The sequence below is a fragment of the Anabrus simplex genome, chromosome 9 (genome assembly GCF_040414725.1).
Source record: "Anabrus simplex isolate iqAnaSimp1 chromosome 9, ASM4041472v1, whole genome shotgun sequence".
In the NCBI taxonomy this organism is placed as follows: domain Eukaryota; kingdom Metazoa; phylum Arthropoda; class Insecta; order Orthoptera; family Tettigoniidae; genus Anabrus; species Anabrus simplex.
Genome location: NC_090273.1, coordinates 84,408,482 through 84,424,716, shown reverse-complemented (window position 1 = coordinate 84,424,716; position 16,235 = coordinate 84,408,482). Strand labels below are relative to the sequence as shown.

Here is a 16,235-nt window from a genome sequence, read left to right as displayed (position 1 = left end):
AGGGGCCAATCATAAATAAATAAAATAAATAAATAAAAACTACCGTTAATGGTGTATAGAAAGAAGCAGGTTTATACAACACAAATAAAGTGTTTACTCTGTACAAAATAAAAGTTTCTTTAACTTGTTTCTTTTACTAAATGTACATTAAATCCGTAATCTGAATAAGCTTGAGGATGCTTTGGAAAAATGATACATATATCCAAATCTAACCTTCTTCTTCTTCCTGATACGTTTCTGCTTATGCAGGTCGTTCAAATCTAACCTAATATGTACAATAAGATTCTCATTGCCAGAACACAATGCAAATCAATATCCCTATAACTGACTGCTTAAGTTGATCACGAGAAGAGTTCTAGCAGAAGGCTATATAAGTTTACAATCTTAATATGACTGATGTCAGTTAAGAAAATGTATCAAGTGATAGAGCCATGTAAAGCAGATAGGATGAAGCTAGAGAGCTTATCCTGAGGCGAAACCTCCCGGCTAGCGTTAGTCCACCAGTTCGGTGCACATTTCCAAGAGATGTGACCTCCGTGCCCAACTTACGGTGTAGGCTTAGTTGTTGGACAGCTGTCTCTTCCACCTGCTCGCCTATACAGTAAAACCTTGATGCATCATTTTTCAAGGGGGAGGGGGAAAATAACGATTGATGCGGGAAAACGATAAATGCGAGTGACATATAAAATAGGCGGAAAGCAAAATAATAAAATATGGGTACTGTATTTGGACATTTTTCATTGTGCAAATATAATAATAATAATAATAATAATAATAATAATAATAATAATAATAATAATAATACGGCGTGGCCTCCGAAGCCGGGTGCAGATCTTTTGAGTTATCGCGTGATACACGATCTATGCGCCTATGAAAATGTGGCTCTACCTAAGATGAATCCTAATGCGTAAGTCGGCGCGCACAAACAGCCGCCGACCTGTCAGAATTAACCAACGAAAGTTAAAATCTCCGACCCGATCGTGACCTCTTGAACTGAAGGCCAACACATGGAGCAAGGATCTTGTAGACTGGAGTGCTGTGCGCAGATTATTTATGCGCAACTTCACTACAGCCCTCCTGGTGCCAATGCTTCTCCTCAACCCACTATCCAGCTCCTAGAAGTATTCTTATTTACAAGTATTTAGGCATGGAGCCGGACATGCTCATACTATACATAACGGCATCAAACTATTGCAATCATGATATACGCGATGAAAATAAAAGGCGCGACTTTTACGCCGTTTCGTTTCACTTTTCCTTACATCTCGTAGTAATTGGAAAACCTTCAAGGTCCGTTCTTTTATTGCAAATTAATGATATACGTGGATATTATGGCAATAACCTGTATTTTCGTAAAGATTCTGTACACCCTTCACGAACAACAGGTTGGAGATCCCACATGGTGCGGCTCGGACAATGTCACAGAGGGTTGAAATTCAACTTGGTGTGCCACAGACAATGTCACAGTGGGCTAAAAGATGCTGCCAACTTAGGAATTAGTTTCAAGACCAGGCTAGTGAAAAGATTATTGGTCTGGCTTGGTTAAGTCCGGCTTGTAACAAGACAACTGGGCAGGGGGCAACAAAGTAGTCAACGGGCCTCTAGCATCCCACACACATCACAAGGTACGACACGATTAATAATCCTGTGACTAATTAAAATGTACTCGGCGCATGCCGTGCCTATTTTAAACTGCGAGATACTCTCATTTTCAACGAAGCTGGCAGCCCTATACAGCCAATAACAACACAGAAAATGGTGGCAGATTTGAGATTCGTAGTGCCTCCGTTTTAATACTTGTAAATAAAAATACTTCTAGGAGCTGGATAGTGGGTCAAGGAGAAGCAGTGGCACCAGGAGGCCTGTAGTGAAGTTGCGCATAAATAACCTGCGCACAGCACTCCAGTCTACAAGATCCTTGCTCGAGACTAGCAACTCGTAATCGCTTGTACATTCTCGCGTAACAGGTTGCCGGTATTATATGCTAGATTATTCAGCTGTCTCTTTAAACTCAAAAACTGTTGCATATATTTTTCTTACGTACGATCGATTCATGCGGGATAATTGTGGCCGAGGACAAATATTTTTCTCATGATCGATGCGATAAAACAATAGTTCGAGGAACGATAGATGCGGGGAAATTTAACATTGGTTTATATGGAACATCTTTGGGACTGAATAAATTGAACGATGGATACGGGAAAATGACAGTTCCGGGAACGATGCATTGAGGTTCTACTGTATATATCACAAGTCGGGCTGACGTCACAGTCTCGTCAGCGTGCTGGCTGGGAAATACGTCTCGTTCCCGAAGCCTCGCTGTGTAACGCACTGACTTCAAACAGGTGAAGTGGCACCACAACAGTTAAGTCTATCTGATTTAAAATCCCAGTCTATATTTAGGAACCAAACAGTTTTCAAATGTCTGGTCATACTTAAGGACATACCAATTTTAAAATGGTTGCCCAGATTTAAATGACGATCCATAACAATGATGAACAGGAGTGGTGACAAGGCACTTCCCTGCTGGTTTTAACGATTCTAAATTCTATTCCTTTAATTGTTTTATGTGTTAAGTGCTCAAGAGCAGTTACATATTTATGTATTTATTTCAAGTATTGAATGGTGAAAATATAAAAGATTCTAATTAAAGGAATAATTATTTCATTTGGAAATGGGTAAACATTAATGTCAGTCAGTCAGTCAGTCAGTCAGTCAGTCAGTCAGTCAGACATGTCGCTTTATGTTATATGGAAGACAGATGATGAAAAATATAGCTATCTTATTCAATTTTACATCAATTTCTTTGTGAAAAAAAAAAGTTACTAAAATAAGAGCGAATGGCACACATGCATAAAAATATGGTATGTAACTTTAAATGATGTTAGCACCATTATATGACAAACTAGATATCATGATCTACAATCCACATTATAGTGTATTACCTGTAATCCAAATAATGTGCAAGGCACAGTGTGAGGGGAAACTGAAATGCAATCATCTGGAAAGAAACAGATAACAAAGCATTATGAAATTTGCTCAGTGAAATTACAAAGATGTAAGACAAATAGCACCATGAGTAGTAATGTGACATAAGCTTTTATTCAATAGAGTAAAAAAATTCTGTTTTTTTATTTTACAAGTTGCTTTACATCACACTGACACACATAGGTCTTATGGCAACGATAGTATAGGAAAGAGCTAGAACTGGGAAGGAAGCGGCCGTGGCCTTAATTAAGGTACAGCCCCCAGCATTTGCCTGGTGTGACAATGTTTATTGTTGAATCAAAATAAGACAACTAATTCAGAATTTATGTTGAGATCAAGGTGCACAAATAGCTAAAGACAGTTTTTGATCAAGCCCAGATTTTGATGTCTCACATTTGTTAAACTACAAAATATAATCATTATTTTTACTTTAGATGAGTAAATATAACCAAACCTAGGTCTGAGAAGTTCAGTCACTAAAATCGTTTGATGAATTCCAGTTTAATTTACTGTACATTCTACAGCAGGGCCTCTCAGGGTGCATGCGCGTGGTGCATGCACTGTGCACGGTGCAAAAGACGACTTCGCTTGGTTGACCAGAGTGCAGACCCCCACTCCTCTCTCCCTACACCTGTCTCCCCGTTCGGCCTGTCTCCGCGTTCCTCACCTTCACTGCTGTTTCTCCCCCACTGCGAAATGTTTACGTGTGGTGAGCGGAGACGCACAGTTGTATGGGACAAGGTTACCAGTGTTATTAAAAAAATTTAAAAAGTGAATTAGAAATACACATACATGTTTGAGAGGAATGTAAACATAATTTTAAAAAATGCAGAACCCGTAACCAAAATGAAAATGCTACAGTACTGGAACAAAACTCATTTGTGGATATTAGCGCTGTGAAGAGGAGGCGGACCTCCTGTTGATTGAATCGGATAATACGATTACAGCGCTCCTCCGGAGACCTCCGGTAGTCCTCCGATTGAATTCACTGGCGGAAAATTCAAATGCTTAGATGTGGGCAATGTTGCAACGGTGATCTTAGGAGGAATTACAATTTAGATTTTAGTACTAATTCCACAGATGCATGTGTTCCCCTACGTTTGTCATTCAAATGATATAGTCGTTTCAAGATCGCCGCATTATTTGTTACGTTATGAATAACAGATTTTGATCTGCTGACGTTCAGTTTGCAATAGGTGCAGGTGGATAGAATACTGTAGATTGAATATTGGCATATATTATACTGTTGCAAATGCGTTAACAATATTATTAATACTGGTAGTAAAATAGTTTAAGTGGTAATTATATTCCATTGCATGTAAACATGTATTATATACGATGTTCTTACATTAATTATACTCGTAGCTCATTTATTACGGAACAGTACATCCGGCTCCATGGCTAAATGGTTAGCGTGCTGGCCTTTGGTCACAGGGGTCCCGGGTTCGATTCCCGGCAGGTTCGGGAATTTTGACCTTAATTGGCTAATTTCGCTGGCGCTGGTACTGGGTGTATGTGTCGTCTTCATCATCATTTCATCCACATCACAACGCGCAGATCGCCTAAAGACGTCAAATCAAAGGACCTGCATCTAGTGAGCCGAACTTGTCCTCAGACACTCTCGGCACTAAAAGTCATACGCCATTTCAGTTTTTACTGAAGAGTACGAACTGATTGAAACTGGTTATATGCTGTACCGGGCTGAGTAGTTCAGACGGTAAAGCGCTGGCCTTCTGAGCTCAAGCTTGCGGTTTCAATTCCGACTTTGCTCGGCGGTACCTGAAGGTGGTCAGGTGTACCGGCAGTAGCGGCGATTGGGAATTAGAAGTAGGGGGGGAAAATGTAAAGACAACAAAGTACCCCAGTTTGTGGGATATAGCGGGGGGGGGGGGGGTATATACGTTATACATTAAAACTGAAAAAAAGCTACTAAATGGAATTTCGACAGAGAGGTAAAGATTCTCAGACTACCAACTTACCTGTGTTAATATTTATTTGAGATTTTGATTCAATACTATACAATAAAACTTTCACGAGAGGAACAATATTACACAAGTATTACAATTAAATAGACGTACGGCGTGATTATATAATTAAAATCATTTAGTATTTGACTACAAACTTAAAAAAAACTAACTGACACTAAATAGACTGCCAGACTAACGAATGCACGTGTACCCTTCCTCACAGCACATACAAAGTCTCCACTACAGTACTCGCTGTGGCGCTATAGAAATCGGTTAACCGCATGAACGACGTTGTTGCGTATTTCCGCTAATAATTTCGTTATTAATTAAAGCAAATAATTAGCTGATAAGACAACAGGGCTTGTACACATTGCTTGTTTTAATAATTCCTATAATACCTTGTTTCATCCAGCTAAAATGGAATACAAATGCAAAGTTTTCTCCACAAAGTAGGGGGCGACTGTCCCCTCTCGCCCCCCCCCCCCCTAATCGCCGCTACTGTACCGGCACATGAAAGAACTCCTGTAGGACAAAATGTCGGCACCTTAACGTCACAGAAAACCACAGAAGTGGTTATGGGAGTACAATAATAATAATAATAATAATAATAATAATAATAATAATAATAATAATAATAATAATAATCCTTCCATCAATTTACCCTCCCGGGTTGGGTGTTCCCTCGGACCTATACCGCCTCAAGGACAGTGTCCTGGAGCGTGAGACTTTGGGTTTTGTTTTATGTCGCACCGACACAGATAAGTCTTATGGCGACGATGGGATAGGGAAGGTTTGGGAGTGGGAACGAAGCGGCCGTGGCCTTCAGTTAGGTACCATCCCGGCATTTTCCTGGAGGGGAAGTGGGAAACCACGGAAAACCATCTTCAAGGCTGCTGACAGTGGGATTCGATCCCACTATCTTCCGGATGAAAATGGGTTCGAACCCCACTGTCGGCAGCTCTGAAGATAGTTTTACGTCGTTTTCCATTTTCACGCCTAGAAATTACTCTCCTTAGCCGTTCCTATCACATCGTCGTCATAAGACGGCATGACGTAAAGCAAATTTTTACAAAAGTAATCGACAAATGAAACACGAACGATAAATGAGAATGTATATATTTCCTATATTCTCCTTCGTCATACTTATAAAGCAGTATTTACTATGTCGCCAGCACATCCGTTGCGCACCACGGATGGAACGGCAAGCGAGGCACACATTCAGTACTGTTGCTCCGTCCTCCGCTCGCGTGCCGAAGCACCGATTGGTTTCCCAGCAACAGTTTACTACCGGAGAATACCGGAGGGAGCGCTCATTCGCACTACCGATTGCAATCATAGGAGCAACTGCTCCGTTCCCAGCTCTATTCGCAACAGTAGCTCCGAGTGTAAGGATTTAGTGGGCTGTAATTTCAAACTTACGTCCATGAATGTAGGCGCCCTATAAAAATCGTTACCTACATAAACAAAAATTGATCTATATCACCGATATTTCATACAATACCCCTTAACAAAGAACGTATAGTCATTCAGAATAATTAATGCATCCTCTCATTTGTTATCAAGAAAATGCAATTATATCGACATATAATACACATGCCGCCTCTGTGGTGTAGTGGTTAGCGTGATTAGCTGCCACCCCCGGAGGTCCGGGTTCGATTCCCGGCTCTGCCACGAAATTTGAAAAGTGGTACGAGGGCTGGAACGGGGTCCACTCAGCCTCGGGAGGTCAACTGAGTAGAGGTGGGTTCGATTCCCACCTCAGCCATCCTCGAAGTGGTTTTCCGTGGTTTCCCACTTCACCTCCAGGCGAATGCCGGGATGGTACCTAACTTAAGGCCACGGCCGCTTCCTTCCCTCATCCTTGCCTATCCCTTCCAATCTTCCCATCCCCCTACAAGGCCCCTGTTCACCATAGCAGGTGAGGCCGCCTGGGCGAGGTACTGGTCATACTCCCCAGTTGTATCCCACAACCAAGAGTCTGAAGCTCCAGGACACTGCCCTTGAGGCGGTAGAGGTGGTATCCCTCGCTGAGTCCGAGGGAAAAACCGAACCTGGAGGGTAAACTGATGATGATATAATACATACCCCATATACCTGTAGGTATAAACCCTGTAGATACAATATATATCAATAGGTTCAGTTGTTCCTCAGAAAAGTACAGGCCCTACCTGTGCAGAACTTACACAGTGGTTCGTTCATTATTATTATCATTATTATGGAAATATTCCCATTATATTGGCGCTAGAATACAGTAATTTCAAGTTAAATTTGAATTCGTTTTTAATTTCCGGACATATGTAAAACACGTGAAAGACGTGGCAGAAGTAAGGGATGATTATTTACGAGCGGAGGGAGGAGTTCAAGTGGTTCAAATCTGTAAAACATGGCACAAACGACACCTAACCATTGGTCTTGCGGTGTAGGTGGCAACGCGTCCGCCTGTCACGCGGCGGCCCCTGGTTCGATTCCCGGCCAGGTCAGTTTTTTTAATTGTAAATTATTAGTATCCCTGGCCTGGGGACTGGGTGTTTGTGTCATCGTTAACGTTCCTTTCCTCGCATTCAACACTTTACCCTACCGCCATTTACATAATACACGCAGGTTTCCTCATATATGGTGCAAATAGGAGCAAAGGATCTTCATAGGTCGACGCCCCGAACAAATAGCATTAAAAAAAGTTAAAGAAGGAGTGTAGTTTCGCGCAAAAACAGCGACGTCATGAATTCCTGTGAAAATGCTCGTTCATTCCTCCCGTATGAAGTTCACACTACGCGCTTGTCATTCAATGTTTTTTTTCTTTGCTAGTTGTTTTACGTCGCACCGACACAGATAGGTCTTATGCGACGATGGGATAGGAAAGGTCTAGGAAGTGGAAGGAAGCGGCCGTGGCTTTAATTAAGGTACAGTCGCGGCATTTGCCTGGAGTGAAAATGGGAAACCACGGAGAACCATCGTCAGGGCTGCCGACATTGGGGCTCGAACCCATCATCTCCCGAATACCATCTTCAGGGTTGCCGGCAGTGGGGTTCGAATCCACTATCTCCCGGATGCAATCTCACAGCTGCGCGCCCCTAACCACACGGCCAACTCGCTTGGTCGTACCGACTGTAACAGCCTGCCTGTATATTGGTGGGAAGTAGCTGGGGTGTAAGATAACTTTCTTCTTTAGCATGCCATTCCTCTGGTTCATACATTTTCTGATATATCTGGTACGTAACACACTGGTTCATCATTGTATTCGAGCTATAAAATCCCTACTCTGAGCCACTGATTGGAATGAGTAGTGTGCATATTTAACGAAATAATGACAGAGGAGTGGTCACGGCAGTCTGCGACCTGGTTATTCCACTTCTGGAACTTTGGACTCTTAGATCGGCACCGTAGTACTGTTCGTTGAAAGTGAGAAAGTGTGCGGTTTTTCATTTGATCGAGTATTTTATATGATAACATTGCTTTCAATCGCTACATTCCTACTGACGATTTTGTAATGACCTATGTTGAATTCAGTTAGGAAAACCACCAAGTCAGTCTTTCTGAGAATCCCGTAGCGAAGCACGGGTACATCAGCTAGTAATAATAATAATAATAATAATAATAATAATAATAATAATAATAATAATAATAATAATAATAATAATAATAATAATATTGGCTTTACGTCCCACTAATTACTTATAAGGTTTTCGGGGACGCCATGATGCCAGAATTTGGTTACGCAGGAGTTCTTTTACGTGTAATTAAATCTACCAACACGAGGCAGACGAATTTGAGCATCTTCAAATATCACCAGACTGAGCCAGAATCGAACCTGCGAAGTTGGGGTCAGAAAGCCAATGCCTCAAACGTCCGAGCCACTCAGCCCGGCATGCAATGATAATAGTATTAATTATTTCATAACGAAGTAATTTACAGTCACGGACAAAGCCTAAATTATAATATGTTTATATTTAAGAAAATACATAATTATGTTTGTACGTAAGAATGCTATGTGTAATATCGATAAATAGTTAAGGTATTAACTGAGGGGCCTAGTTTCGCACAATAGTAGCGACAAGTTTTAAATTCCTGAGAAAATGCTCTTCCATTTCTCCCGTACCAAGTTCACACTACGCGCTTGTCATTCAATCGGAGGTTCTGTTACATAATTATTATGTCTGTACGAAAGAATGCTAGGCCTATTTGTAATATCGCCAAATAACTGAAGTATTAACGGAGGGGCGTAGTTTTTCACATTAATAGCGACAAGTTATAAATTCCTGTACAAATGCTCGTTCATTGCTCCCGTGCCAAGTTCAAACTACGCGCTTGCAATTCAATCGGAGGTTCTCCGGAGGCAAACGATTGAAAGCGCCCGGAGCCTCCGCTCCGTAACAACCGCTCCGTTAACAGCGCTAGTGGATATACAGGTTGAAGCGTAATTCGCGCACTCGGGCGTCGCAGCGCGACTCCTCACATGCCAGCAATAAAAAATGTCTCTTACAAAATTTCATCTTGCGACGTTGAAGATTAGCAATCTGGCAACACTGTAACCATATGTACGGTAACTACCTCTGTCAGCAGTAGTTAGTCGTGTTGTACAGTTGGTGTAATGGATAGAGTTTTGGGTTAGCATGCGAAGGTCGAGTGGTCGATCCTGGGTTGAGGCGTATGTTTTTTATTTCGTAAATGTAGTCCAGGTGGCATCTTAATCGTCAACAGCGATTGCAGCGGGTCCTCTAGAAACCATTTGCACTTACATACTACGATCCTAGAAATGGACGAACAATCGTTTTCATTGGTCAGCTTTGAAAGGCGCCCTTTCCACGTCGTGGGCGTGAATTTATTCGCACCACTTCATCTACTAGATGTGAAACCTGTTTTCTTTGTACCCTCCTCCAATGGTAACATAGATTAGTCATCATCATCATCATCATCTGTTTACCCTCCAGGGTCGGCTTTTCCCTCGGACACAGCGAGGGATCCCACCTCTACCACCTCAAGGGCAGTGTCCTGGAGCTTCAGACTCTTGGTCGGGTATACAACTGGGGAGAATGACCAGTACCTCGCCCAGGCGGCCTCACCTGCTATGCTGAACAGGGGCCTTGTGGAGGGATGGGAAGATTGGAAGAGATAGGCAAGGAAGAGGGAAGGAAGCGGCCGTGGCCTTATGTTAGGTACCATCCCGGCATTTGCCTGGAGGAGAACTGGGAAACCACGGAAAACCACTTCCAGGATGGCTGAGGTGGGAATCGAACCCACCTCTACTCAGTTGACCTCCCGAGGCTGAGTGGACCCCGTTCCAGCCCTCATACAACTTTTCAATCGAACCCGGGCCTCCGGGGGTGGCAGCTAATCACGCTAACCACTACACCACAGAGGCGGACCCCATAGATTAGTACCAACTATTATTCTTGCCTCGATTAGGTCCATTACATTTCGTTAGGATCGCCGCCTCTGTGGTGTAGTGGTTAGCGTGATTAGCTGCCACCACCGGAGGTCCGGGTTCGATTCCCGGCTCTGCCACGAAATTTGAAAAGTGGTACGAGGGCTGGAACGGGGTCCACTTAGCCTCGGGAGGTCAACTGAGTAGAGGCGGGTTCGATTCCCACATCAGCCATCCTCGAAGTGGTTTTCCGTGGTTTCCCACTTCACCTCCAGGCAAATGCCGGGATGGTACCTATCTTAAAGCCACGGCCGCTTCCTTCCCTCATCCTTGCCTATCCCTTCCAATCTTCCCATCCCCCAACTAGGCCCCTGTTCACTATAGCAGGTGAGGCCGCCTGGGCGAGGTACTGCTCATACTCCCCAGTTGTATCCCCCGACCAAGAGTCTGAAGCTCCAGGACACTGCCCTTGAGGCGGTAGAGGTGGGATCCCTCGCTCAGTCCGAGGGAAAAGCCGAACCTGGAGGGTAAACAGATGATGATGATATTTCGTTAGGGCCTTACGTTACCAGTAGGCCTAGCAACGTGCTCTGCGAATAATGTCCAAACTCGGTTACAATTTGTATGTGTTATCACCATGGTTCCAATAATTCTGCCTTTCAACATTGCGTGTTGCGTCTGGTAACCGCATGCTGTATAGTACGTATCTCAATGAATTATTATTATTATTATTATTATTATTATTATTATTATTATTATTATTATTATTATTATTATGTTGTAAATGTAGGATACATGCGACCTCAGAAACGATGTCTTACTGTATTACAGTAGGTAATGTCAGATGGAAATTATCAAATAAAAAATGTGCCTCAACCCAGGATCGAACCATCGACCTCCTGCATGCCAACCAAAAACTGTACCCACTGCACCAACTGTACAGCACGACGACGACGTGCTGACAGTGGTACTTACCCTACATATGGTTACAGTGTTGCCAGATTGCTACTCTTTAACGTCCGTTTTCTACCGGATATACTCGCAAGACGAAATTTTGTAAGATACATTTTTTTATTGCTGGCATGTGAGGAGTCGCGCTGCGACGCCCGAGTGCGCGAATTACGCTTCAGCCTGTAGAAGCTGTTTCAACTTCCTTAATTCTTTCTCTCTGACGTCTCCTATGATTTCACAATAATTTTCCGAATGTAGTCTGTTGTAGTGTCTTTCAATAGATGATTTTCTTACACACCTAATTATCGTCCCACAGATTAAGCATTTGGCATTATCGTCACGACAAACAAACAAAAAAAATACGAAAGTTACCAGTTGGATTGAAATGGACTTTCGGAAGTCTTTGCTTTCTTCGAAACAGGTTGCTCCATTATTATGTTGTTGTCGTGCGCTTGTCTATTTCGCTGATAAACACGTCGTCTACCACCAAACGCTTCGTCGCTCTCAGCACACTACACCATCCGAGTCAAGCCGAGTTGAGGCGAAGCGTACCGATGCACAGTGCACAGAGCCTATGCACCTCGCTCTGCACGCGTGAGAGTTTGGGCGTTTGAGAGGCCCTGTTCTACAGTGTTGAAGCTTGAAGATAATTCTGAACACTTTACATTATATGGATGTAAAATAAAATTAAAGGGGTAATTTTAGAATAAGAGATAAAATACAGTATAAGCACTAAGGAAATAATTAGTAATTTCACTCATTATTTATAACTCCTACGAAAACAAAAAAACAAAAACACAAATGTACAACTATTTTGAGCACAGACTAACCTGTAAAAATCCATATGCATATGTGAAAGATCCTGGAAGATATGCACCATTGATTATTATGCCCCAGGCAAATATAATTCCAGTATAGCCTTCAATTACTTCTCCTATTGACCATGGTCCTGGAAAAGAGAGAATAATACATTCATATAGAAGTAATAGTTCTCTAGATCACAATTTGAATATAATAAACCCACTACAGAAAGGTACTCTCCTTAATATTTACGAAAATATTCACAATGTAGAGATCAAAGAAATAATTCAAATTCAAATGTCAATGAAATTTCAGAAAAAGTTCATATATGAGGAAATATTGAACATTAATAGCATAACAGTATTCTGTCCATAACGCATAATACACCTGTTTCCTTTTTCGTCCCAGCTTCCTCCCACTCCCCTATTCCCTCCCCTTCTCCTAAATACTGCTAGTATTTCAGTAGTGATCAAGCGACCTGCCGGTTCAGTGTCAGTGTGGCTAGCAAGCGGTGCACAGTACTATACGCGCACTTTTTCTTGAGCCCGGAGCTCCCTAGTGCTGAATCGGTAGACCTCGGTTATCTTCGACATCCATATCGGCAACCTTTGAAACACAAACTATGAATCGCTTATTCATCGCTGTGCGACATTTGGCGTACACTTTGCAAACTAGTACTGTTGTTGTTTGCACAGCGAAGCCAAACTATATAATTCATGCTAGTAACAAGATTCACATTGAGAAATGTTATATAATGTTAAATAATGTATGTGTGACACAATTGTTGACGTAAGATAATAAATGTTTAGAAAATTCATATCGATCGATCATATTATCGATTCAATTCAGATTTCATTTCCATCCAGTTGGCAGTATAACCGGAACTGGCAGCACTCCCTCCTTGCTCCTCACCCCGTAAAAATCGGGCTCAAGAAAAAGAGCGCGTATAGTAAAATGAGGCCAATGGGGAGGGAGTACATAATAACTGTTTTCTACCCTTCTTGTTCCTTTTTCCTTCTTTTCTACTCTGTTTAATAATTCTGCTTTATTTTTCCTTTCTAGACATCTTCAATCCACATAAAATGATACGTCTTTCACCGCTTCCGTTTTAATTCTGCTCAACGTTTCTGTATCAAAATGAAGCTTTATAGGCTTTTCTACATACAATTTTTACAAATCTGTTATATTTTTCTATATTTTGTATATACTTACACAATAATCTGATTCTCAAGGAGTTTTAATTTTTTTTTGCTATTTGCTTTACATTGCACCAACCCAGATAGGTCTTATGGTGACAATGGGACAGGAAAGGCCCAGGAGTGGGAGAGAAGCGACCATGGCCTTAATTAAGGCACAGCCCCAGCATTTGCCTGATGTGAAAATGGAAAACCACGGAAAACCATCTTCAGGGCTGCCGACAGTGGGGTTCGAACCCATTATCTTCCAGATGCAAGCTCACAGCTGCACGACCCTAACCGCACGACCAACTCGCCCAGTAAGGACTTTTAAAAGAAATAACATGTTAATGTGTGTTTATATACAATGAGCAGAATTTTAATGCATTAGAAAATGGGACTTGTATTTTATTATATATTAGCTCTAAGCTCTAAGAAGTTGTAACCTTTTATTGCAGAATGAGTTGTAGCTGATGATGGCCCAATGAACTGAAACATGTTTCACTTAGAAAAAAATAATGAGTATTCAATTTTCAATTAACTTTTAATATATTTTGGTACTGACTAAGAGGAAAAATAATTACAGTGCACTTCCAATAATTCGTGGTAATTAATGCACACACTTCCACAAATTATCGAAAACCGTGAATTACAAGTGATAAATATCGTTCTTGATCCGTATTGATGATATTTGATTGAAATAATAACAATAAGTTAATTTATTAATTTGTCCACCTAATCAATACAATAAATCTTTAAGTTAATTTATTAATTTGTCCACCTAATCAATACAATAAATCTTGTCTTTGCTAAATTACATTGACATGTTAATTAAAATAGTACATGTTTCGCCATACATACAGGCATTATCAGCCATGGGTTTAACCTTGAAATAAAATCAGGCACCTGATTTACATATAAATAACATAAAACTGATTTATAAAAAGCCTTGAAGAGACTTGAAAGAAAATTAACATATAGTAAAAGACTAGTACAATATTGGTTTTAAAGACAATGCTATGAGTGAGAAGTTTATAATTGGGGAAAGTATTTACAATAGTATGAGTAAAATGAATAAAACAATAGTTTGTTATAGACTAGTAGTAAAATCGCTGTAAAATGATGTTGATCAACTAGTGGTTGGAAATAGATAATAATGAGAACGACGATCGGAATCGTATTTTAAAAACATAATGTTGAATAAAATAAAGTTGAGCGATGGTCAAGTGACCTATGATAATTTATTTACGCAAGTTAAAAGTCAAAAGTCAATAGCATATGGTGGTGATGTGGTTCACTTTGATGCAGAAATATGAGGTTGTCGTTGAAGGTTAATATACGATGTTTATATTGGACCTCTATAGACCATCTCATTTGATATGATGATATAACGTTGGTGAGAATATGGGTTTGTTGACAAGCTGATCGAAAAGACAATGTGACAGTAGAATGTAGCTAGCGTGTTGAATGTTGGATCAGAAGTAAAATCATTTGACGGTGGTGAGGGTAACTTGTTATGTTATGAGCTAAAAGTTATTGACGACTTTTAACTTACGTAAACAAATATTCACAGGTCACTTGACCATTTCTCTACTTTATTTAATTCAACATTATGTTTTAAAAATACGATTCCGATCGTCGTTCTTGTTATTATCTATTTCCAACTGCTAGTTGATCAAAATCATTTTAAAACTTCTCACTCATAGCACTGTCTTTAAAACCAATATTTTACTAGTCTTTTACTATATGTTAATTTTCTTTCAAGTCTCTTCAAGGCTTTTTATAGATCAGTTTCATCTTATTTATAAGTAAATCAGGTGCCTGATTTTATTTCAAGGTTAAACCCATGGCTGTTTGCCCCCTACAAAAGCCCAGGAATGGATGGGATCTTCCCGGCGCTTCTTCAGGAAGCGGGTGGGGTCCTTATACCATACCTGCGTCAGAATTTTTAGACCCTGTCTCACTATGGGGTACGTGTACTCCTTGTGGCGTCAGGCGAAGGTAGTGTATATATCCAAACCCGGAAGGTCTTTATATACTAGACCTAAGGATTATAGACTCATCAGTCTAACGTCTTTTCTTCTCAAGACCTTGGAAAGACTGGTGGATAGACATATCAGGGAGAAGTATTAAGAGACTGTTCCCTGAATCCTCATCAACATGCATATCAACCAGGGAAGTCGGTTGAGACGGCACTACACCAGCTAGTTTCTAGGCTGGAGAGTGCCTTGGATCAGCAACAACTTGCTATGGTTGTATTCCTAGATATAGAAGGGGCCTTTAACTACACATCTTTGGGCTCCATAGAACTTAGTCTAGAGAGAAGAGGAGTGAGCAGGATGCTCATAAAATGGATTATGGTCTCATTGCAGGGCCATCAAGTTCTGTTTACCCTCAACGTAGTAATGTTGAGAGCTAATATAGACGGGGTGTCCACAGGGAGGAGTATTATCACCAACATTATGGTGTCTGGTAGTGGATGAACTACTTACCAGGTTAAATGTTGGAGGAATTTACGCCCAAGGCTATGCAGATGACATTAGCCTGATGGCGGTGGGAAATTTCCCCAGTACGGTTTCAGAGCTCGTACAGAGCTCCCTACGTAGGGTGGAAAGATGGTGCCACAACACGGATTTGTCGGTTAATCCCGACAAGACAGAGATCATGGTATTTACCAGGAGGAGGAGGCTAAACGGACTGTCAGAGCCTTTCCTATTTGGGAAAAAATTAGTTAAGACAACCTCAGTTAAGTACCTAGGGGTAATCCTTAAGGCAAGACTGAGTTGGAAGAAACATATAGACCATAAGGTGGATAAGGCTCGCAAGATTATGTGGGCCCGCCGGAGGGCCATCGGAAAGACTTGGGGCCTAGGACCTAAGGTGGTCCAGTGGCTCTATATTTCTATTGTACGGCCCACGATCACCTACGCATCTTTAGTCTGGTGGCCAGGTTCGGAGAGTAAAACTGTGACCACCAAGTTAAACAGTGTC

General features: G+C 41.3%; 1 protein-coding gene across 2 annotated transcripts in view; it reads right to left on the bottom strand.

Annotated features, from left to right (window-relative positions):
* The window catches only part of LOC136880933 (transmembrane protein 62), a 120,290-nt gene that overhangs the window by 51,217 nt on the left and 52,838 nt on the right, over positions 1-16,235 (bottom strand). For both annotated transcript variants that reach the window (XM_067153463.2, XM_067153464.2), the window contains exons 10-11: positions 12,099-12,217; positions 2,946-3,001 (exon numbers count right to left, since the gene is read on the bottom strand). In XM_067153463.2, the coding sequence (XP_067009564.1) occupies positions 2,946-3,001; positions 12,099-12,217 (175 nt within the window). The remainder of the gene's footprint in view (positions 1-2,945; positions 3,002-12,098; positions 12,218-16,235) is intronic.